The 23,807-nt window shown below is 58.2% G+C and overlaps 1 protein-coding gene across 1 annotated transcript; it reads right to left on the bottom strand.

Annotated features, from left to right (window-relative positions):
* Positions 1–660: 660 nt before the first annotated feature.
* Positions 661–23,350, bottom strand: NEDD4 (NEDD4 E3 ubiquitin protein ligase). Its single transcript, XM_060259802.1, has 27 exons — positions 23,271–23,350; positions 22,741–22,779; positions 22,515–22,568; positions 12,774–12,824; positions 11,677–11,738; positions 11,400–11,502; positions 11,001–11,164; positions 10,743–10,860; positions 10,291–10,413; positions 9,920–9,985; positions 9,344–9,463; positions 8,677–8,871; positions 8,026–8,103; positions 7,864–7,918; positions 7,657–7,715; positions 7,168–7,233; positions 6,580–6,809; positions 6,344–6,465; positions 6,176–6,246; positions 5,992–6,087; positions 3,917–3,990; positions 3,690–3,750; positions 3,244–3,303; positions 3,056–3,163; positions 2,680–2,776; positions 2,367–2,439; positions 661–2,282 (listed from the first exon to the last, which is right to left on the bottom strand). Exons 6-27 carry the CDS (start codon positions 11,463–11,465, stop codon positions 2,180–2,182), a joined length of 2,205 nt encoding a protein of 734 aa, XP_060115785.1. The 5' UTR covers positions 11,466–11,502; positions 11,677–11,738; positions 12,774–12,824; positions 22,515–22,568; positions 22,741–22,779; positions 23,271–23,350; the 3' UTR covers positions 661–2,179.
* Between the last annotated feature and the right edge of the window lie 457 nt (positions 23,351–23,807).

Raw genomic sequence — 23,807 nt, 5'->3', positions numbered from 1 at the left:
AGCTTACTCCCTTGGGACAGGCTCCAGCATCCCCATGGGCAAAGACACTTCTGCATTTTATTAGATTTATATCCCCCCCCCTCCCCACCAAAGCCGGCTCAGGGCAGCCTGCAAAACAATCTACTGCATTAAGGAATGTGCCCATCGTAGGGGCAAAACATTCAGCCCAGCAGAGGCGTTTAAGGGACCCTCAGGGAGTCAACGAGCCAAGTAGGCCACAAGCTAGTTGTCTTCTCCTTGCCAGAAGATGCGTGTTTTCCAGTTTACGCTTTGATTTTTGTTCTCAGATGCCGATGGAAGAGCGGAAAGTCCAGCAGCAGCTTCAGAAGGGAGCAGCCCTCCCCCTCCTCCTCCCCCCCCCAGTGCTGTGAGTCTTTCCCAATGCGGCAGGCAGCAGCCCCTGTGGCTCTCGCGGACTCCCAGAAGCCCCTGCAGCCAGCCATTTTGGCAGTTTGGAAGGTGCTCCTGGCCTCTGGCTCTTCCCCATGGCTGCAGCCTCCCCCAGCTCCATCCCAGCTGGGGTTGCAGTTTTGCTTGAGGGAAACGGCCTCCTGTTGTCCTCTCTGGGCCCAGGAGAAGGTGAGCTGGCCTCCAACGCAAAGAGCCCCCAAAGCGGGTTTCAGGTGCCCCGGAATGGTTCGAATGAAACAAAACTTGTTTCAAAGTCAAATCAAGTTTAATGGACTGTTGCAGGTGCTTTATTTGTCAGGCTGAAGCACTCCCAACCATTACATTCAATTTTACAGGGACACAGCAGTCAAAGTTTTGCAAAACCCCTCGGCGTGGAAGCTCTGGAGTTGCTTTGACACTCTGCCAAGACTCCCCCCTTGAGAGACCCCTCGGAGGGCCGGTGCTCGGGAAGCCCTGCGTGCCACGGCTGGAGGCCGCCACACGGCCCCTTCCCCTGCCTCCAGATAGCGGCGGTGCTAGCAGAGCAGCAGCAGGCTGGGAAAGGGGCAAAGGAAGAGCCAGAAGCCGCCACTCAGAACCAGCACCGACTTGACCACCAGGCCTGACGGTTGGATCCAAATCCCCACACAGCTTCTCCAACAAAGGCACGAGCAACTCCATACTGCATTTATGTGAGCTGCCACTTCACAAGAAATTGCACATGACTTTGGTTTCCCTGTGTTTTTATTTGGTTTCTAAGCCAAACACAGACAAAATGGAACACTGCGGCGGGAAGGGGGGGGGGGAGGAAACCAGGATGAGGTGTAAACAAATCCCCCCCGGGGCCTTCTGCAGAAAGGGGCCCCTGCCCAGATCAGGTCGCCAGAACCCTGTAAACACATCCCTGCTCTGAGGCTGCAGCACTGCAAGGCGGGATCCAAAGCGGGCGTTTGGCTGCAACGGAACAAACAACGTGGCACACGAGGAGAGCCTGGAGTGAGGAAGCACGAACTGAGCAGGACCACGTCTTAGACCACTTATCAAAATATAGTTTACCAAAAATCCACAAGTCAAATATAAATTGGAACAGATTTCAAAATAATTTCATCCGAGTTCATTCTCTCTTGAATCTCAAAAGTTAAAAATCTTAAATAGAAACGTGAAGGCAGGTGAGGGCCCCGTAGGCAGGCGGTTCTGCGCAACAAAACCCAACAGGCGGCCAGGCCAGGGGGACGCTCCCCTGCTGGATCGGGGCCTCGGCTGCTCCTCTGCCCCTACTGGAGGGGATCCAAGTCCCACGGCCTGCCAGCTGCAGAACATGGCTGAACGCGCCACACAGGCAGGAACTGGGGGCGGGGGGGGGGGGGGGGCCCAGAGCGATGCTAACTCTTTTCCCTGAAAATGCAATAAAGTGCTTTGGAAGGAGGCCTGAAGGAGAGACTTGGAAGCCCAGAGGAGAGAGAGCCCTTTGTGTGCGCGCATGGAGCAGCCCTCAGGAGAGGCAGGCCGAGAGTCCCCCACACACAGCACACCCTGGCTGGACTCACAGCTTCTTTCACAGCTTTGGCTTCAGTAGTCTGGAGTGCCCGGTGGGCAGCCGTGCCAGTGTGTCCCTCATGCCAGCCAGGCCTTCAAATGGCGAAAGGTTACTGAAGGTGCCTGAAATGAACACTCACGAAAGACCTGCCACAGATCCCTGGAAGAGGCTGGCCTCAGCTTGTAAACTCTGGAGTTGCAGCGCAGGAAGAAGAAAAGGCCAGGCTGCTGGGGGGGGGGGGGAGGGCTGGGCTCAGTCTACCCCGTCAAACCCCTGAGCGTTCTCAATGGCCACGTGCAGCTTGTCCCAGAGGTCTTCAAAGGACTCGTAGGGCGGCAGATCCAAGCGGTTGAAGCTGAGGGGGGAAAGAAGAGGCCCCCGTCAACAGCCGGGACAGACAGACAGACCCTCAGGATGCCGCTCTCGAAAGGCCACTCACCACGTGTGGGCTCTTGGCAGTTTGTCAGGGCTGCCCCAGTGCTCAATGGTGAAGAGCTGTGGTCCGTTGGAACCTGTGGGGGACACCAGCAGTCACTCGTGCTTCTTCTCCCAAGGGCCCCTGGAGGCCAAGGCTGCCTGTCCCAGTGCCTGGCTGCAAGAAAGCTCCTGGATGCAACTCCGCCCTGAGGTGGAGGCCGTTCAAGCCTCAGGCAGGCCATGCTCAGTCCCCCCACCCCCCCCACACACAGCAGTTCCCTTCAGAAGCCCCTTGCAGACTCTCAGTACTTCTGCTCCCCCCCCCCCATACGTACCATACAATTCTGAAAATCCATTCATGGGTACGCGGGAGGTGCCCGTCACAAACTGAAGAAGTCTGATTCGCTTTTCAGAATCCATCAGCTGCACCCCCTGCACAGAGGTACAGTCAAAAGAGCAACCAGCCACTCCCAAGGGACCCCCCTCCCTCCCTCCCTCTGCTGGGGGCCGAGTCACCCTTTGGCAAGGAGGGAAGAGCGATCTGCTCCCATCTCCAGGGAGTGGCCGGACCACGTTCCATGCGGAGCCACTCCACAAGCCCTTGCCCTGACCTGAAAGCAGCCAGGCTTCTGGGCTGGGCGACTCATGGGATGGATCCAGCTGGAAGTGCCTGTTCTCCTGTCGCTCAAAGAGCCAGGGGACTCTGGGTACCTTCCAAAACCACTGGATCACCACGTGATTCGCACTATAGCCGTTCTTGTACTTGGTGTGTTCCCTCCAGTCGTTGACGTCAACGTCGCCCAGGCCACACATCAGCAGCTGCAAGGCAAGGAGGACAGAAAACGCTCACACAAAATGCCCAACAGGAAGCAAGTGTTGGTGGAAGCTGCCACACTTACCTCCAGCTCGTTTTCATCGAAAATTCGGATAAGGTCTTGCGGTATAAGTTCAAAAAAGCCCTGGAAGGCAGAGAAGGGGAAGAGAACCAATAAGTGCTGCGCTTTCAGGAAGAGGCAGGAAGAAGTCTCGGGCTGGGCGAGCCCTTCTTTAGCGATGGCTCTCCACACACACTGTCCAGCCCTGTGAAGACTGGAAGCCCCCTTCTGGCCAGGGCAGCTACAGGGCTCCCTCTGCACCCGCTGGAGTCCACCTGGGGAGAGCCTGGCTGAGGTTTCCTCTGGCCTTGACATGGCCGGAGAAGCTTTGTGGTGACCTGAAGGAGGACACAAATTCTGGGCAAAGGAGAAACACACACTTCCGATACACGCACCCTAAGGTGTATATAGCTAGGAAAATGGCAAACGCTTGAACTATTTCTAGTAGCAGATGCCAAGAGTATCCATACCTCCTTAAAGGCAGCCATCTGCCTCTTGATTCTGTTCACAAAACGCCACTGGATCACCAGGCTGTGGGAGGGAAAGAGCCACAGAGGCCCCATCAGGAGGAGGAGGAGGCTAAATCCCGTGGCTCCTCCCCTTCCCTGGGCTCCGGGGGGGGGGGGGTTAGAGTAAACAAAGTTCAGGGAGCCAAGAGGAGAGCCCCCAGGGCCCCAGAAGGAGGGCAGTTACTCACTGGATGTACTCCTGCTTGTTCTCATTGGTGACCACCAGATCCGAGCCTCCACTTTTCAACTCGTGCTGATGAGTCTAGACAGGGATAGAGGAAGAGTTCTGACAAGGTGTTCTGCACCACACAAAGGTAAGAGCAAATGTGTTTGGGGAGGCGATTGCAAACCTGATAAGGAGGGCTTCACACTAAATTCCATGGGGAGCAAGAGAAAAATTCAAAGCCTAGTACAATGCCAATAACTGGAGATAAGAACACTCAGGTTTTGCAGGGAGAGGCACATGTGCTAGGTAACACTACCTCACCAAGTACAGAAATGACAACCTCACTAATGTGCAGAATATGGGAAACAAACAGGAGGAACGGGACGTCCTAATACTGGAAGGGGACTTTGACCTAATAGGCATTACTGAAACTTGGTGGGATGACGTTTACAACTGGAACATTAGGATTGAGGGATACAACTTATTTCAAAGGGACAGAGAAATAAGGGTGGAGGAGGAGGAGCATTGTCTATAACGGAGGTGAGGAAATACATGAATCTGCACATGGAAGTTCAGTTGAGAGTCTCTGGATAAAAATAAAAGAAGAAATAATAGTGGTGTTATGGTGGGGATCTGCTATAGACCACCAAGCCAGTCAGAGGACTTGAAAGAGACACTCTAGAACAGTTACAAAGTCCTCACAGAGACAGGATATGGTGGTCATTGGAGATTTCAATTACCCAGATATATGCTGGAAATCCAAGCTTGACTAAAACAAAAGGTCAAATACGTAAATTCCTGACTTGTCTTGCTGATAACTTTCCAGAAAGTGGAGAAGGAAACAAGGGCATCTGCTATAGACTTGATTCTCACCAACAGGGAAGAACTGGCTGACGAGGTGAAAGCCCTGGGCCCCCCGGGTTTGGGAACTGACCCTCTTGGGGAAGGGAAAAGCTGCTCAGTCAGACAGAGACGTTGGACTTCAGGAAAGCAAATCCTGACAAGCTTCAGTTATGCTGCGTAGAATCCCATGGCCAGAAATACTTAAGGAGAAGGGAATTCAAGAGTTGTGGGAGTTTCTTAAAAAATGGGAATAGCCTAGAAGAAATCAAGGTGGCTCCATAAACAGCATTCTAAGGACTTATTAAATTTAAAAAAAAAACTTTTAGGAAATAGAAGGAGAACCATATAACCAAGGATGAATATGAACAAATAATTAAGGCTTGTAGCGATGAAGTCAGGAAAGCTAAAGCTCAGTATGAGCTGAGGCGAGTGAGAGATGCTAAAACCAACAAAAGAGGGTTCTCTTATGTTCAGTGTAAGAAAAAGAAAGGACATGGTGGGCTCACTGTAGGGATGGGAGAGTGAAATTGTAATAGGTGAGGAAGAGAGGGCAGAACGACTCAATTCCTACATTTCCCAGTCTTCGCTTGTGAGGGAAAAGGTGATCAACATGTCAAAAACAGGAACACATGATAGATGATAGATAGATGGATAGATGATAGATAGATAGTCATTCTCAAAAAAGAAAATGAGAGCAACAAAATGAGGTGCTCTTCCACAAACATACCAACACATCAACACCCACAAAAGGACATATACATAGACCATTTAAATGCATCTAAAAACACATAACCATTCATAACCCTGCATTTAGCTTAACCACGGCACTTGGATAGAAGCTGCCCTTGAATCTATTTGTCTTTGCCTTCAACACTCTATATCGCCTACCTGACGGTAAAGTCTCAAATAGCAAGTGGCCCGGATGTGAAGGGTCCCTTAAGATCATTTGTATCTTCCTTCTACATCCCATATCATACAGATGACAGAAGGGAGTTTAGGATCGGCATAGGAGTACTACAGAAACACCTCGTTTCTTTCAATGACACCAAGTCCTCAGGGCCAGATGAAATGCACCCAAGGGAACTAAAAGAACTTGCGGATGTAATTTCTGAGCCTCTGGCCATTATTTTTGAGAACTCTTGGAGAACAGGTGAGGCGCCAGAAGACTGGAGGCAGGCAAATGCTGTCCCCGTCTGGATGTGGCCAGGTGTTCCAGTTGTAGGGCCCTCCCGGCAGGAGGAAACTGACGCTCACCTGCCCAAAACGTTCTTCGTCAACTGTGAACCGGAGGTCGAGTTCTGTGGGGTCATTTTCAAGGATCCATTTCAGAGAGCTGTGGTATTCGCTGTCCTAGAGAGAACACGGAAGCCTGGCCGTTAGGGAAGGAGGGAAACCGTGGGAGGGAAGCCTGCAAGAGTGTGGTGGAGGGGGCACGTACCACGGATTCCATGTCGCAGAGAGTGATGGGCTTCTGAAGCATCATCTTGTAAAAAGGGCGAATAAAGAAGCCTTGAAGGGGAGCGCGAGAAGGGGGTCAGTAGGCAGAGCACAACTTAAGCGATCCCCAAGTGGCCCCTGCTCTCCCCCCCCCCACAGAAGGACCAACCATCCAGCAGCTTCCCATGATAAACGGCCATCCCCGCCACCCGGCCAATGAACTTGAAGTAGGAGAGGTGGTCTTCGTTGCACAGCCCCGAGTTCGGGTTGATCTGCCGAGTATAGTTGTCCCTGCAGGGAGAGCGTGCGGTGAGAGCCAGCCAACCTCCTCAGCCCTTCCTCGTTCTGGGCAGGAGTCGAGCTGGGCTCCCCCCACCCCCTCACCCCCGGCCAGCTCTGACTTACGCAGCCGAATACTCAAAGAGCCCGTAGTAGGGGTTAAACATCTCCCGGGAGAGCAGGAAGAACCATTCCCGGGCGACCCCTCCGTAGTCCAAGCCTTTCTCGCCCTCAAACTCGACCCACAGCCGGGCCTTCAGGCACTCCGCCTTCTTCACCGACACAATCCTGCGGTAGGAATCCTCCAGGATGTTGCTCCGGTGAAGTTTCAGCTCAAACTTATTGGGAATGTCAGTCTGAGGAGGAAGAAGAAGAGAGGCCCTCTGGGAATGACGCCCGACTGGCTGGCAGGAGGAGGCAGGTGGCAGCCCCAGCCCAGGGCTCAGCTGGTGCCACCCAAGCCTGGGGGGAGGAGAGGGCTGGCCCGCCCTGCCCTGGGCACAGAGGGAAAGGGCAGCCAGAGTGCCGGAGGGGGCAGGAGAAGAGAACTCCTCATTAGGGCCTAGTCACTTGGGACCTGAACGAGCTGCCTGGATTGCCCGTCGGCCCAGGAGGGCTCCTGTTTGCACCCAAGGAGCACTGGCACATGGGGAGGTGGCCTGGGCATGGCTCCCGCTGCTCCACCACCCAGCCTTGTTTAGAGGAGACACTTACTGGCTTCTTTAGCTTCTTCCTGAAGAACTCGTACTTCCGTTTGTAGTCTCTGGAATAAGGCACAGCCTGGGAAGGAAGGAAGGAAGGAAGGAAGGAAGGAAGGAAGGAAGGAAGGAAGGAAGGAAGGAAGGAAGGAAGGAAGGAAGGAAGGAAGGAAGGAAGGAAGGAAGGAAGGGAGGGAGGGAGGGAGGGAGGGAGGGAGGGAGGGAGGGAGGGAGAGGGGGAAGCAGCAGGTGAGGGGCTCTTGCAGTCAGACACCTGCTTGGCCTTGCAGCACTTGGGGGGGCGGAGGCAGGCTGCAGACTCCCAGCAAGAGCCCCTTCCATTTCCCGGGTGACTGACAAGATTGCTCCAGAGGCTAATCTTTCACTTGTGGGTTGTGTCCATAGGATGGAGATTCCCCCCCTCATGCGGACGGGGGATGCAAAGATGCGGCCAGCTCCAGGGATCACACACACCCCCCCCCCCGATTAAAGTAAGTAGCCTTACTGGTCTGGTTATGGCTGCATTCTGGAGGCGAGGGTCTTCCCATTGAGTCCTTTTGGTGTCTGCAAAAGACACAAGGCTGCCTCAGCCCCAAGAAGGCTGCCCCACCCCCACTCCGGGGAGGAGGGGAACTGGTGCTTCTCCCCCCTTCCCTTCCCTTCCCTTCCCTTCCCTTCCCTTCCCTTCCCTTCCCTTCCCTTCCCCACGAACTGTGGTTGATGAAGAAGGTCCTGCCGTCCGTGTGATTCCTCTCTTCCCAGCCGGGCTAAAGGAGAAAGGGAGAGCCAAGGAAAAGCCACTCAGGCATCCTGCCAGGCCCAGGCCACGGAGAAAGCGGGTGGGTCTCAAGCCCCAGAGGCCAGAGAGACTCACCGGCAAAGGGCCAAGTTCCCCGGGGTCTAAAGAGGCCTTCCTTCTCACGTGGGCTGGAAGCTTCAGTCTGGGATCCTCCTGGGGGAGACACAAAGAGAAACTCACAGGAGGGACCAGATTGCACCCCTTCTGGACTGTGTGGATTTTAACTACAGAAGCCTGAAAGGAAGGAAGCAGCTCTCTCTTGCGGCCCTCCTGCCTGAAGGAGAAAGAGGGGGCCTTGCCAGAGTCCCCACCCAGATACCAACTGGGAGCGTGTCTTGCCCAGGGCCATCACACCTGCCCTCCTCGACACCCACACCAAGTGGCCAGGAGGCACAGAGAGAGAGAGTCAGAGAAGAGTGATGGGCAGCTTGGACCAATGCCATTCATGGGGCGCACCTTTCCATGCCCACCTGGGCACTCCCAGGGAGGGTGCTGGTGGGAAGCGGGGGGCGGGGCTGGAACAAAAGGGCTGAGGGGGGGGGGGGCCACGGCTGAGTCAGGGATCCCACCCGCCCTTGAGCAAAGTCAGCCCACCAAGGCTCCCCTGTGCTGTCGCCCTCCCCACCAGCAAGGAGGCTGCTTCGCTCTCAGCTTTCCTCCCGCACCTCCCCCACGCCCAGGACTGGTGCCCTTCTGGCCTCTGAGCCCAGTGGGAGAGCCACCCACCCAGGTGGTGGTCTTGGTGTTGTGGTCAATGAAGAAGGGCCTCCCACTGGGGGCGTTGCGGACCTCCCAGCCTTTGGGGAGAGGCCCGGGGTCCCTGGCCCCTGGCAATGGAGGCCATGCCTGCCGGGAGGAGTCCAGCTGCTGCCCCACGGAAGGGCTCCCTGCAAGGGCTGCCAGAGGCTCCTCTGCTCCCACCTGCCAGGAGTCAAAGGAAGAGAGGCTGAGCTGGGAGCCCCAGCACCTTTCCCACTAACAGCCCCCCCCCCCCAAATGCAGCTGCCTTGCCTGGTGAGCCCCCCCACCCCACCCTCCTCCTCTGAGCAGCGAAGAGAGGCCTCCCCAGCTCTGGCACTGGAGATGCTGGCCTTGGACCTTGTGCATGGAGGCAGCAGGCACTCTGCCACTGAGGGCCATCCCCCCCACACACACTGCAGCACGACCCAGTTCTCTGTCTCTGAGCCAGGCTTCCTTTGCTCCCCAAGGCCTGGGAAGGGCCCAGGGTTAGGCGCAGACTCAGCCAGTTGCACCGTTCAGAAATATCTCAGCCCGCACAGGCTCTGAAGACGGGCAGGCGGGCCCTCCCCATCTAAAGCCAAGCCCAGCTTTGCTCCTCCCCCCGCCTGGCCCCAAGGGTTTTGCCGGCCCTCCCAACGCCAGCCCCCCATACCTGCCCTGCCGGCCTCTGCCAGGTGGTGGTCTGGGAATTGTGGTCGATGTAGTAAGGCCGGCCTTTGTCATCCGTCCGCACCTCCCAGCCGGGAGGCAGCCCAGATGAAGTGGGCAGTAACTGCGGGGGGGGGGGGGAGGGAGGGTAGGACTGAAACTACTTGGCCAAAGAAACAGAGGGACACCCCCCACCCCGAAGCAGAATAAGGGAAGGATCCAGGCAAGGTTGTGAAGGAACGCAACAGCCACAAGGAGGCGCGCTTGACACTGGCCCCCCTGCCCTCCAGCCACCCCCCACCCCCGTGCTGAGTTCTAAGGACAGCAGCCAGAGCAGCAGCAGGAGGAAGGGGGGCTCAGCTGGCCCCCCTGAGCACCTGGCCCTCCCAGCTCCAGCCAAGAGAGGGAGCGGCTTCTTTGGACCGTGGCTGGGGAAAGGGCTCAGGGCAGCAGAGGAGCCCTCCCTCCGGACTGCTGCCCCTTTCCGGCCATGCTCAGCTCACCCCCCCTCGTGCCAAGGGAGCGTCAGGAGGGGCCAGGGGAGCAGCTCCGGCCACAACCATCGCGGAGCAGGACTTACCACAGGGAGCACCGGCTGCTCCTCCCGGCTGTATGTTTGGAGACCGTTGCTTCTGCTGGTGGCGCTCTGGAAAGAGCAGGGGGGAGGTCAGCCAGGGAGGGCCTGCAGCAGGGGCCACCTCACCCCCCCCTCGGGAGATGGGCCTGGCCTGAGCAAAGCCAGTTTCAAGCCCAAGACGCCAACTCAGGGCAAAGCCTGGGCAGCACAAGACCAAGCCCTTCGCGAGGCTGCTGTGCTGAGCCCCCGGGGCTCTTTGGCAGGCTGGGGGGGGCGAGGGGGGGAGCTGGAGCTGGTGCATTTCCCGGCATGGGGGACGGGAGTCTGGGGTTGCTTCTTGCCAGCCCTTCCCTCCTGCCCCGCTGGGCTCTTACAGGGCCGGGTGCCGCAGGGGTCCGCTGAGCACTCAGGTCTTCCGCAGGGGGTGCCTCGGCCTCCGCGTGGCCCCGCAGAGCGCCGTAGAGAGTGGCTTCGTCTTCTGTTATGATTTCCCAGCTCTGGGAGGAGGGGGGAGAGAGGGAACAAGGCAAGCTAGCAGAACCCGAGGGCCGATGACGGAAGGCTGCAAAGGTGCTCCAAAAGAGAGACCAAGCGCCTTTCGCAGAAGAGCAAACCAACAAACCCAGCTGCAGCAGGGAAACCAGCTCCACGGGCAGCTTCTCTCTTGCGCTGCAGTCTGCCCGAACCAGCTGGCTGCCTCTGCCAAAGGGGCCTTCCCACTGAGCCAGACTGAGCCCACCCCTTCCTTTCCAGGGGTCTCCAAGCGGCCTGGATGAGCCTCCGGCCTCCTCTCAAGATCCCCACCCCTCCCGTCCCCCACTCCGACCTCAGGGGATTCGCTGCTCTCCAGGCCCTCGGACTCCTCCGTGATTTGGTGCCGGTGGGCAAAGGCCCGCTGTGCTTCCAGCTGAGTGCTGTCATTCTCCGCGGCAGGCCTGCTGTCCCTTCCCCAAAAGAGAGGGTTTCTGTGTTCACACCGGTGAGGCTGCTGGAGCCTCAACCCCCCTCCCCTCCCCGCCCCGAAGACCCTTCTCCCCGCCTCCCGGAGCAGAGTCCCTTGGGCTAAGGAGGCAGCAAGACCTACTGAGGAGTTGGCCTTTTCCACTGCGTCCTTCGGGATTCGTGGTTGACGTAGTAAGTCCTGCCGAGGAGGTCTTGCCGCTCTTCCCAGCCGGGGGGGAGAGATGCCTCCGGCTCCTGCAGCTGGCCCGAGGTGGCTTCCGGCTGGTCCAGGATAATCCAGCCCGGCTGCAACAGCATCAAGCACAGAGTCTGGCTCCGGCGGCCTTTGACCCCGTGTGCCCCCCCCAAAGGCTGAGCCCCTCCACAGCAACCCCCGAGGATGTGGCCCAGAAGCCCCCCCCCGCCCTCAAGGAAGGCGGAGCAGCCCATGAGAAGGCCGGCTTCAGGCTCGCTCAGCCCAGGGGGGTTGGCCCTGGCTGCTCTGCCATCTGCCAAGCCAGGGGAGGCTGCAGGTGCTCACCTCCAGCTCCTCCGCCTGCTCCGGGCCGTCTTCTTCGGGGCTGTGGCTTTGAGGCAAGTACGTCATTTTGAGCCTCAGGAACCCTTTCACTCGGGATTTGTGGCTGTGGGAGTGAAGCGCGGCAACGGCGAGGCTGAGCCACCCAGGAAGGCTTCGCTTCTGCCCCCACGCCCAAGGCCACAAGACAGCCGGGGAGGGGCACCCCCACCCCCCGCAGATGACAGCCACGGCACCGGTGGCGCCAGAGAGGGACACCAACGTTTCCGAAGGGACTGACCTCCGTGGGTGAAGGACAAAATCCTTAAATGTGTACGGCCTCTCGGTAGCCGGATTCTCTGTCTGGAATGAAACAGCGGCTTTGGGTCATTGGGCCCCCACCCCACCCAAACGACAGCGCTTCTGGGGGCTGCATCACCCCTCCCCTCCCCAACACCCCAGCCTCAGCACTGTGAAATGCAGCAGCCGTGCAGGCCACAAACACCCAGGCCAGCGCCAGCAGAGGCAGGAACGGATCCAAGGATGCCTCGCCCGTCTCGCCTGGCCCCAGAACATTCCCCGTGGGGGCACGGAGTGGCAGGCCTGTAAGGACACTCTGACTACTCCTTTCTCTAGGGTGCAGTTTCTCCTAATGACCACAGAAGGAGAAATGGCATGGATTTTAATGATGTCCTGGAAAGGAGTTGTGTGAATGCAGGAGTTTCACAAATCCCTCCTCCCCCAGGCCCCCTGCTCCACAACTAGAAGATGGCCCTTGAGGATCTCTGGCCTGGAGAAAAACTACTGCCCCACCACTCTGGGGTCAGCCAATAATTGTACTCCAGGCCACTTTGATCCTGGAGGGGTTTTCTTTCTTGCCATCTCCTGGGCCTGGAGCCTGCAGGGGTCACTGGAGGTGTTGGGGGAGGGGAGGCATTTGTCAATTTCCTGCATTGTGTTGAGGTTGGACTAGATGATATTGGAGGCCCCTTCCAAAGCATTTTCAGGAATTGCAGAAGGTGTGAGAGGGAGGAAGACTCATCCACACACTACAGCACTAGCCTGCCAACACACACTGGCCACAGGGCATCCCTCAGGGCAGAGACAGCCACCTGCCCCCTTTGTGGATTCTGCCACACACACACCCCCTATCCTCCCCAAGTCCTAACAGAGCAGGGCAGGAAGCCCACCAGAGCCCCGAGAACCCCAGGCTCCTTCAGCTGCCCTTGCCTGTGTCCAAAAGATCTCCCCCTCCTCAACACGCCCACTTCTCGCCCCGCCCCACCCCCCAGGACAGGAGGTGAAACTCATTTGGTCAAAAACAAGCAGCAATAAATGCTCTGACCTTCACAGAAACATTTTTAAAGTTGTGCTGTTTTCCTAAAAACCAATACCAACCGGCAGCTGGCAGAGAGGGACGTCCACCTGACCCAGGAAGTCATCTCTTGTCTGCGGGGAGAGAAGAATCCATGAATGGCAGGAGGCCCCCCAAATCTGCTCCTCCTGCGGACGAGGCACAGAGGATGAGAGCACTTCTCTCCCCACCCCCCGCCCGGACCCACGTTCTGCAGGGAGGGGCCCCTCAAAGGCTCAGGAGCTGTCTGCCTGGGCACACGGGGAGGCAGGCTTTGCCACTGGCTCTCTGTGCCCTCTGGCCTCTCTCCTGCCCTGCTGGCCCTCTCGGAAGAAGCCTCTTGAGCCCCGGATCCCCCCTACACCTGCAACCGCCTTGTGCCCAGCCAGAGCCCGACCCCCACGAGCGACCGACCAACAGCAGCTCTCTATGCCCCGCCTGCCTGAGGAGACAGAAGGAACCTGGCAGAGCACCAGCTTCCCTCCCTCCTCCCACACTAACTGTGGTGAGAGCCCCCCTCCGCCTCAGGGCACCCCCCAACAGCAGGCATCTACAGAGAAGCAGCAGCCGGGCCCTCCCCCTGCCAGCTAGCGGCCTGCTCCAGGATCCCGCACTCCGAGGAGACCCAAGATCACGGATGCCTCCTGCACCCCTGCTCCAGGACATCCCTGCAGTCTGCTCACCAAGCATCCCCATGGCTCAATTAGGCAGGGATCCACGCTGCTACTGCCTGCCTGGTGCTTCCGGACAGTGGAGCAGGAGAGGCACCCTCAGAACTGTGGAGGGTCTCATGCTTCCCGATGAACACCCCACCCCTGCCTTGGGCAGGGAGATCCCAGCACTTATGACTACCCAAGGCAATCCCAGGCTTGGCTAACACAAGACTATGGAACTCCCATTCAGCATGCCATGATCCTGGCCTAGTGAGGCCTATAGGCTCCAGAAGCCTGTCTAAGAGTAGCTGGGCCTACATCTCCCCGGATCCCCTCTGATTGGGTGGCAAGGTTTTGGAGGGGAAAATGGCCCAGAGTGTGGTGGCACCTGGGAGGAGAGCATAAAAGGGCCCAGCACAGACAGGAAAGGGGGTTCTCTCTGGGAAAGGCTGCAGGCAGGAGAGATTCCTTCCCCAAGGGAGGTGGTGAGTTTTGATATTAGGGGAAGGGAATGTCCAGCTAAACACATCAGGGCTCCTGCAGGAAGGAGGACAAACCACCAGGGGGAGCCACATTTCACCAACAAACCAGACACTCCCCCCCCCCCCAAAAAAGGGGTTGCTTAGGACTTTCTAAACGAGGAAGTCAGTTCTAGGAATTCTGCGAGGCCTAATAAGGAGAGCCTGAACCCGCAGAAATGAGCTCAACTCCCAGTAGCCACCCATTCAGCTCCATGGGAGAAATCAAGCAGGCAGCATCTGCTAAGGCCCGAGAGGATGGGCAAAGTCTGCACCCCAAAACACTCCTGGCAGCAAGCTTAGCCCCCACCCCTGGCCAGGCCTTCTCCCGTCAGCTCAATGGCTCCAATTCACTGTTGCAAGAGACCAAGGCTCGTGCCCCAGCATCTCTGACCACAGGGAGTCCAGCTTCCCCCCACCCTCGCGTGCTCCCTCAAGGGCCCCTTTCCCCCCCACCCAGCCCTTGCTTCCCTCCTGTGGCCTGCTCAAGCTCAGTTTCCGGCACGGGAAGCCCCAAGTCCTGCTGTGTAGCAAAGCCAGTGATGAAGAGCCTGAGACTGGTCCCATTTCTACGAGGACCCCCCCACCAGACCCTCCTCCTCACTGCCTGCCTCAGTCCACCCCCCCTGACACGGAAGGAAGCACTGGTTTCCTTTCATGGCAGCTCCGAAGAGGCAGCTGACCTCCTGAAATGCGACTCCCGCCCCCGCCAGCAGCAGCCGGCTGAGGGCAGCCTTGGAAGCCTCCCGGACCCCCTGCCACCAACGAGGGCCAGACTCACTGGAGCCAAGCGAGTATTTTCGGGGCGGTTAATTTTAAACTGAATCGCAGCACAGAACTATAATTAGGTGGCGTGGGGATTTCTGACCAAAGCAGCAAGGAAGACTCTCGTTTAAAAGCAGCAGCCCCGTAAGTGTAACTTCCGAAAGCCGCCCATCAACACCCTCCCACATTTCTTTGGAACGGGCTCACCAATACGGAGATGCACCCCCCCGCCCCCGCCCAGAGGACAAGAGCCCAGGCTTGCCCTGAGGGCCCCCAAATGTCTTCTCACTCCCTCCAGGTGACAGAAGCAGCAGCAGCAACCGGAAGAGTGGCGCTCCTTCCTCCAGCGAGGCGGGCCTGGGCTGCAGCCCTGCCTGGGGTGGAGAGAAAGACTCCACTGTAGCGGGAAGAGCCTGTTCAGCAGCAGCCTCTTCAGATGTTCTCAGTTGGTCCTTCTGCAACAGCAGCAGATTTGGCACAAAACACGGCCTGCCTCATTCCACCTGGCGCTGAAGACACACCATCTGAGGCACAACAGAATTCAGATGTGTTCTCTTGAAGCCAGGCCCTGAGCACTCCAGCGGCAAGCACGGGCGTCTTGTGCAAAGGAAGAGACCACTGCTAAAAATGCTGCCACAGCTTGGAGGGCCTCACTTGTGTGGAAACGCCTCCACTTCCCCTTCAGAGCCCACACCTGGGCCAAACCTGAGCACAACACGGCTTCAAGGAAACACATCTGACTGATGTTGTGCCTTCTGCCAGGGCCAGGTGGGATGAGGCAGGCTGTGCTTTGTGCCAGGTCTGCTGCTGTTGCAGAGGGACCAACCGAGAACTTCTGAGAAGAGGCTGCTGCTGAACAACAGACTCCTCCCGCTACAGCGGAGTCTTTCTCTCCACCCCAGGGCCACCTCACTGGGGAAGGAGCTCCATGCAGCTTCCAGGGCCCACTCAGCCCTCCCCCGCCTGCCCCGCTAGAAGCATCCCTAAAACAGCGACTCACAGGGATCTGTCCTTAGGGAGAACAAAAGGTGGGGACTCCCCCCCCTTCAGCCAAGGGGAACGTTCCAGAAATAATCCCTACCGATGTGCACCCAGCACTCCCCCAACGAATGGCAACCAGAGCCCATTCCACAGCAAATGGCCCTGGGACTTGGAGCAGCAGCTGTGTGGGAAAGATGTTGCCCTTTGCCTGAAGGCAGCTGCCAAGCAGCCAGGAGTGGAGTCCAGCTGCAGCCCTTAGAGAGCCAGGCGAGGCAAAGCTCCCTCTGTCTGCCCCCCACCGCAGAGCGCAAAGGGGAGGAAGAGGGGCTATTGCAATCAGCTTGCCTCCAGCAGAGAGGACAAGCTTGGGGGAAGAAGGGAGATGAGAATGCAAGGAACACCGGCTAGCCAACAGGTACCAAGAATGGCATCAAAATCAACCGCCACATCATTGTGTTGTCAGAGAGAAGCGGAGCAGCCCCCCGGCCCCTGGAGTCCTGAGCCAAGGCAGGCAAACCCCGTCTTCACCGCTGTCCTTCCCAGCCCCTCAAGCACCACGTCTCAGGCACAAGGCACCCCCACACAGCCACACCACAAACCAACCAACAGGAAGAAACCAAAGAATACGCAGCACTGCCCGCTGGGGAGCTCCACTACAGCCTGCAAAGGGAGGCTGCCTTCTGTGCAACTCCACTCAGCCCCTGCCCCAGGGGGCACCGAAAGGAGGCCCCGCCAGCGGACTCACCTTGCAAGGCTGCTGCAGGCTCTCACGCCAGAAGGCCTCCGCGGGCCCTCCCCCTCTCTCGGGGGCAAACTGGATGTGCAGGTGGGAGGCTCCAGCCCCCGAGCTGTGGGGAAGGTGGGCCCCCAAAGACAGGCTCCTCTGCAGGCCAGGGGGGGCCCTGCTCCTCCCCCCAAAGCTGGTGCCAGCCTGCAGGGCCCGAGGGGCCAGGGGGCTGCAGGCAAGTCCAGCAGGAGGAGGCTCCTCAGCCACACCAGCCGCGGAATAAGCAGCCTCCCTCTCCTCCGCTGCCGGCATCCTGTGGGAAAAGTGAAAGGAGATGCAGGAGCCTCCCGGGGGGCTTCCCTCCTGCGCAGGCGAGGGTCTCTCCCACAAGGCGCTGTTCCCGCAGAGCGGTCTGACATCCCTCGTCTCGCCAGGAGGACCGGCACCGCGAGAGAGTCGAAGGCCGTTGACAGCAGTGGAGAGGGAGCCTTTGGGCGGCCCCACCCCGTCTTCCTTTGGCTCACCAGGAGACCCCCAAGAGGGCCGTCTGCGTGGCAGAGGAGACGTAGGAGACCTCGGTGGGGTCTCGGAAGGGCTCCTTGGGAAAACCACCAGAGAGGAACAGCGCCGCAGTGGAATCTTCATCTCCCGTCTCCCTTCCCGCGGCTTGGCTGGCCTCCCCGTGTCTTCTGGGTCAAAGATACTTTGGCTTGATAACCCCCGTGTGGCTCTGCTGGCCGAGAGGCAAGATCTGCCGCCAGCATCACCTGCGGTGCCAGGAAGAGCCCAGCCCTCCCCCCCAGAGAAGAGGCAGCTGCCGCTGCTGCCGCTGATGACACTGCTGGCGCAGGAGCCGCCCTCACTGGTGGTGCTGGCGCAGGACCCGTAGTCACTCCCGGCACTGCTCCATGTGCCAGGGTCACTGCCCTGAGCCCTGCTGGAGGCCACATCATCGGGCATTGGGTCTGCTGGGCTCCCCGCCACACGCCTGCTCCAACGGGCTCCTTTGGTCCCGGCACTGGTCAAGGAAGGCGGGTCTTCAGAAGCCGCAGGCTGAGAAGAGCCACAGCATCGCGGAGGCTGCAAGGAAATCTTCAGCGAGGCGCTCTTCTTTGGATTCGAGGACCAAACTAGCTGGGGACTGTCTTCCTGCGTTTCACCGCCAGAGAAGTCTGGCTGGGGATCCAGCCTGCGTTGTATGCAGCAAGGGTCACGCCTTTCGACAGGCATGTAAACATCCTCGGAATCCGAACCGTCTCCTAGGCTCGCCGGCGATGGGTCAGTGTGACTCCTTTGGGCTACGAAGTGGAGTCTCAGTCGCTGCGCCATTTAGCCTCATTTCCAGAGAGAACAGCCACAGCTTCTTCCCTCCCTTCAAGAGAAGAGCAGCTGCCCCAACTCGCTCTCCAGCTGATCTGCAGCGTAGCAGAGAAGCCCACAGAAAATGCCGGGATGGTCAGCATACCACAAGGCTTCCTGGAATTAGCAAGTCATTCCCACCCGGCAGCTCCTGCCTTGCCTGAAGCAAAGGCTGCCTCCACTTTGGCTCTGGTGCCCTTTACAGCTCCTCACGCAGGCTCACCCCAGGCGACGACACCGAAAATTCACTCCACTTTGCAGTTTGCACAGCAGCTGGACTGGGGGGGGGGGTCTCTCCGCTTTCTGCAGAAGGAGTCCGCCTCTTCATATTTTTAGAGCCACAGGAAGTTTGCAGAAATCAAGTTCCCCACAATGATCAAATCAAGGGCTCGGTTTGGAAGAGCGATTGTGCCAGAAATCCGAGTGGAGCAGGGCTAAGGACGGAAACCAAAGAGCAAGTAGCTCCGGCTGCAGCAGCCTTCCTGGAGCAGCGACTGGATCCGCTGGGAAGAGATCCACGGAGAAAGCTGCTCTTCTGGTCTGGAGAGGGGGGAATTCATGTGGTGGAGACCATCAGATCTGCTAGGAGAATTCCCTCCCCCAAGGAGAGCCAGGTTGGTGGAGTGGTTAAGTGAGTGGACTCTTCTCTGGGAGAACCAGGTTTGATTCCCCACTCCTCCACTTGCAGCTGCTGGAATGGCCTTGGGTCAGCCATGGCTCTCTTATCTGGGAGAACCGGGTTTGATTCCCCACTCCTCCACTTGCAGCTGCTGGAATGGCCTTGGGTCAGCCATGGCTCTCTTATCTGGGAGAACCGGGTTGGATTCCCCACTCCTCCACTTGCAGCTGCTGGAATGGCCTTGGGTCAGCCATGGCTCTCTTATCTGGGAGAACCGGGTTGGATTCCCCACTCCTCCACTTGCAGCTGCTGGAATGGCCTTGGGTCAGCCATGGCTCTCTTATCTGGGAGAACCGGGTTGGACTCCCCCCTCCTCCACTTGCAGCTGCTGGAATGGCCTTGGGTCAGCCATGGCTCTCTTATCTGGGAGAACCGGGTTGGATTCCCCACTCCTCCACTTGCAGCTGCTGGAATGGCCTTGGGTCAGCCATGGCTCTCTTATCTGGGAGAACCGGGTTTGATTCCCCACTCCTCCACTTGCAGCTGCTGGAATGGCCTTGGGTCAGCCATGGCTCTCTTATCTGGGAGAACCGGGTTTGATTCCCCACTCCTCCACTTGCAGCTGCTGGAATGGCCTTGGGTCAGCCATGGCTCTCTTATCTGGGAGAACCGGGTTGGATTCCCCACTCCTCCACTTGCAGCTGCTGGAATGGCCTTGGGTTAGCCATAGCTCTCTTATCTGGGAGAACCAGGTCTGATTCCCCACTCCTCCACTTGCAGCTGCTGGAATGGCCTTGGGTCAGCCAGAGCTCTCTTATCTAGGAGAACCGGGTTTGACTCCCCACTCCTCCACTTGCAGCTGCTGGAATGGCCTTGGGTCAGCCAGAGCTCTTTTATCTGGGAGAACCGGGTTGGATTCCCCACTCCTCCACTTGCAGCTGCTGGAATGGCCTTGGGTCAGCCAGAGCTCTCTTATCTGGGAGAACCGGGTTGGATTCCCCATTCCTCCACTTGCAGCTGCTGGAATGGCCTTGGGTCAGCCAGAGTTCTCTTATCTGGGAGAACCGGGTTGGATTCCCCCCTCCTCCCCTTGCAGCTGCTGGAATGGCCTTGGGTCAGCCAGAGCTCTCTTATCTGGGAGAACCGGGTTGGATTCCCCACTCCTCCCCTTGCAGCTGCTGGAATGGCCTTGGGTCAGCCAGAGCTCTCTTATCTGGGAGAACCGGGTGTGATTCCCCACTACTCCCCTTGCAGCTGCTGGAATGGCCTTGGGTCAGCCAGAGCTCTCTTATCTGGGAGAACCGGGTTGGATTCCCCACTCCTCCCCTTGCAGCTGCTGGAATGGCCTTGGGTCAGCCAGAGCTCTCTTATCTGGGAGAACCGGGTTGGATTCCCCACTCCTCCCCTTGCAGCTGCTGGAATGGCCTTGGGTCAGCCAGAGCTCTCTTATCTGGGAGAACCGGGTTGGATTCCCCACTCCTCCCCTTGCAGCTGCTGGAATGGCCTTGGGTCAGCCAGAGCTCTCTTATCTGGGAGAACCGGGTGTGATTCCCCACTCCTCCACTTGCAGCTGCTGGAATGGCCTTGGGTCAGCCAGAGCTCTCTTATTTGGGAGAACCGGGTGTGATTCCCCACTCCTCCACTTGCAGCTGCTGGAATGGCCTTGGGTCAGCCAGAGCTCTCTTCTCTGGGAGAACCAGGTTTGATTCCCCACTCCTCCACTTGCAGCTGCTGGAATGGCCTTGAGTCAGCCAGAGCTCTCTTCTCTGGGAGAACCAGGTTTGATTCCCCACTCCTCCACTTGCAGCTGCTGGAATGGCCTTGGGTCAGCCAGAGCTCTCTTATGTGGGAGAACCGGGTTTGATTCCCCCTTCTCCACTTGCACCTGCTGGAAGAGCCTTGGGTCAGCCAGAGCTCTCTTATCTGGGAGAACCGGGTTTGATTCCCCACTCCTCCACTTGCAGCTGCTAGAATGGCCTTGGGTCAGCCATAGCTCTCTTATCTGGGAGAAACGGGTTTGATTCCCCACTCCTCCACTTGCAGCTGCTGGAATGGCCTTGGGTCAGCCATAGCTCTCTTATCTGGGAGAACCGGGTTTGATTCCCCACTCCTCCACTTGCAGCTGCTAGAATGGCCTTGGGTCAGCCAGAGCTCTCTTTTCTGGGAGAACCGGGTTGGATTCCCCACTCTTCCACTTGCACCTGCTGGATTGGCCTTGGGTCAGCCAGAGCTCTCTTTTCTGGGAGAACCGGGTTGGATTTGCCACTCCTCCATTTGCAGCTGCTGGAATGACCTTGGGTCAGTCATAGCTCTCTTATCTGGGAGAACCGGGTTTGATTCCCCACTCCTCCACTTGCACCTGTTAGCATGGCCTTGGGTCAGCTATAGCTCTGGCAGAGGTTGTCCTTGAAAGGGCAGCTGCTGTGAGAGCCCTCTCAGCCCCACCCACCTCACAGGGCGTCTGTTGTGGGGGAGGAAGGGAAAGGAGATTGTGAGCCGCTCTGAGACTCTCAGGAGTGGAGGGCGGGATATAAATCCAATATCTTCATCTACCTCACAGGGTGTCTGTTGTGGGGGAGGAAGGGAAAGGAGATTGTGAGCCGCTCTGAGACTCTCCGGAGCGGAGGGCGAGATATAAATCCAATATCTTCATCTACCTCACAGGGTGTCTGTTGTGGGGGAGGAAGGGAAAGGAGATTGTGAGCCGCTCTGAGACTCTCAGGAGTGGAGGGCGGGATATAAATCCAATATCTTCATCTACCTCACAGGGTGTCTGTTGTGGGGGAGGAAGGGAAAGGAGATTGTGAGCCGCTCTGAGACTCTCCGGAGCGGAGGGAGAGATATAAATCCAATATCTTCATCTACCTCACAGGGTGTCTGTTGTGGTGGAGGAAGGGAAAGGAGATTGTGAGCCGCTCTGAGACTCTTCGGAGTGGAGGGTGGGATATAAATCCAATATCAGCATCAGCATCTTCTTCTCCCTGCCGGCACCCACAACACAACTGGGGAAGGGCAACACCTGGCATGCCTTACGCCCCCCCCCCCCCACTCCTCTGCAGCTGAGTTCTGCCCACAGACGGGGGGCTTCGAGAGCCACACCATATGTGTGGAAGAGCCACATGGGGCTCCCCAGCCACAGTTTGGCCACCCCTGGTTGGAGCCTTCCAGGTCTGTTTGAAATGGCAGCAGGGAGGGCACTGAGGCTTCGGGGGCCCTGGGCAGAAGTCCAGGATGGGGCTGCCTCTGCCCAGCCCCAAAGCCTTGGGCGGAGGTGCCACCCCTGAGCTGAGGGGCAACTGCTAATGGTGGCAGGGGGAGAGGGCTCTTTTCCTGCTCTTCTCCCTCTACGGGGTGGGGGTGGGATGGGGACATGGGTGGTCAGAGGCCCTCCCAGCATGGGGCCTGGGGCGGCTTCCGCTGTTGCCCACTGGCTCAGACCACCGTGGATGGCTCCAGTCTGGCAGGGCCACAGCCACGCTTTCTGCTCTCTCCTGACACCTGGTGGCCCTGCCAAAGAAGCACACCACACTTCCCCACCACTGCCGGGACAAGTCGGGCGCCCAGCATTTCCAGACGCGGCTACAGCAGTGTGGGTTCAAGCCAGAGGCAGCAGAGAACACGGAACCTTCGTTCACACATCAGGCCACACAGGCAGATGCCTTCTGCTCAGGATCCAACTTTTACTTCTATGCATTTTCAGTTGTGACGCATTAACGCCAGTATTTCACATTCTCCTAGAAGGAAGGGCCAGCATTTCCTCCCCACCCCCTTCCCGGCCACAATCCAGAGCTCAGGGACACGTAGCCTGACCTGTGGGGAGGGGAGGGGAGCGAGCGAGCGAGCAGGGAGGGAGGGACACCCTCTGTTTCCCCACAAGACTCACTGTCTAGCACTTGGCCAACACACCAGACACACCCAAGCAGGCCCCGCCGCCCCCTTCCTCTTTGCCAACAGGCTGCTAGACCCGGGCAGGGATCTGAAAAGGCTCCGAGGAGAGAGAGATCAGGACCTTTTCAGAGACGGGGAATAATTCCCTGATGGAGAGCTAGATGGCAGGCGAGTGACACTGCTTAGTAACACATCCAACAACCAGGTCAAGACAGCAAAATAACAGCAACATTTTCCAGCAGCACAGAGAGAGAGGGAGAGAGAGCAAGACCTACCAAGCGGTTCTCATCAAATACTTCCAGAAGAAACCTGTGCCTCTGCGGACTGACCTAGGGAGAAGCAATGGTATATCACTGGTTAGGGGGTTTTGTGGGGAAGAGAGATGTAGCTGAAGGTGAAACGTTCCCACCTGCCGCAAGGTTTAGATCGGCAGCCCTCTCAACAGCAGCCCAAGGGGCCACCTGACTGCCGGCTGCGTCACTCTGCAATGGCATCACTTACTCTGAAGAAGAATTCTTCATTCCACTTTGGATCCAAGGTCTGAAAGCAAAAGAGAGCCCATTATAACGCGCAATGTGGTGCTGCCTTTTGCCACCCACAGCCCACCACGATAGGCAGCTGTGCCCTGGCCAGCAGAGGACTTGGCTGGCTGTGCTCCAGAAGCAGAGAGCGGCCTTCGCCTGGCTGTCCAGGGATGTGCTGCTAGTTCCAGAGACCACAAAGACAGAGCCTGCACGGCCCCCCGAGACCAGCCCTTCCAGGACCTCAACAGCGTTTGAGCAGCCCCATCCGAAAGAGCAGCATCCCAGGTGATCCTGCAAGCCTCCAGGCGGGCTGAGGAAGGCAGTTCCTCCCCTGAAGCCCCAGAGCAGGAAGCTCCTCCCCGGCAGCCAAGGCTCCAGTGGCCCCAAGCAGCAGCTGCCCTGGGGAAGCCCCTCTGGCTCCAGGAGCCCCACGGCTGCCCTCCCACTTGGCCTCTCAGGCTCCAATGTGGCCTCCCAGGCATGGGCTTGCTTCAGGAAAAGCCTCACCTTTTTAGCAGTCCTTGTTTGCACAGTGGTCAGGACGCCATGCGAAGAGTCATACACCGTCACTTTCACATACGGGTCACTGCACAAAATGACACCCACGGTGAGCTGCTTCACCAGCCTCTTGGGCCCTGTGCCATTCAGCGCCTGCACAGAGAGCTTTCTGCCAAGCTGTGCCTCAAACGTGACAAGTCTTATGCCAGACAGAACCCAAGTGTGTTTCTTCACTGCCAGGTGGAGGCACGAAATTAAGCCCACCTCCCGGCTTGGATGGTGCCCTGCTGAAGAGGAGAGGGGAAGCAGCGTGGCTGAGAAGCAGCTACAACCGGGGGGGGGGGGGCGGATCCCAAGACAAAAAGAGCCAGTTTGGTGCAGTGGATAAGAGCGGCAGACTGTAATCTGGGAAAACCAGGTTTGATTCCACACTCTCCTCTGTATGTAGCTGCTGGTCTTGGGCCAGCCCCAGTTCTCTCTGCACTCTCTCAGCCCCACCTGCCTCACAGGCTGTCTGTTGTGGGGAGAGGAAGGGAAAGGCGCTTG

The sequence above is a fragment of the Heteronotia binoei genome, chromosome 19 (assembly GCF_032191835.1).
Source record: "Heteronotia binoei isolate CCM8104 ecotype False Entrance Well chromosome 19, APGP_CSIRO_Hbin_v1, whole genome shotgun sequence".
Taxonomy (NCBI): Eukaryota; Metazoa; Chordata; class Lepidosauria; order Squamata; family Gekkonidae; genus Heteronotia; species Heteronotia binoei.
The sequence above is the reverse complement of the archived record's forward strand: the minus strand, read 5'-3'. Positions and strand labels throughout refer to the sequence as shown.

What these genes read in the sequence shown, in the direction of transcription:
- NEDD4 (XM_060259802.1), bottom strand. Translation starts at nt 11,465, where the DNA reads ATGACGTACTTGCCTCAAAGCCACAGCCCCGAAGAAGACGGCCCGGAG. An exon ending in GACCTTCTTCATCAACCACA is followed by an intron (nt 7,716 to 7,863) that starts GTTCGTGGGGAA and finishes TGTCTTTTGCAG; the next exon opens with ACACCAAAAGGACTCAATGG. An exon ending in CTCTTTGAGTATTCGGCTGC is followed by an intron (nt 6,466 to 6,579) that starts GTAAGTCAGAGC and finishes CTCTCCCTGCAG; the next exon opens with GGACAACTATACTCGGCAGA.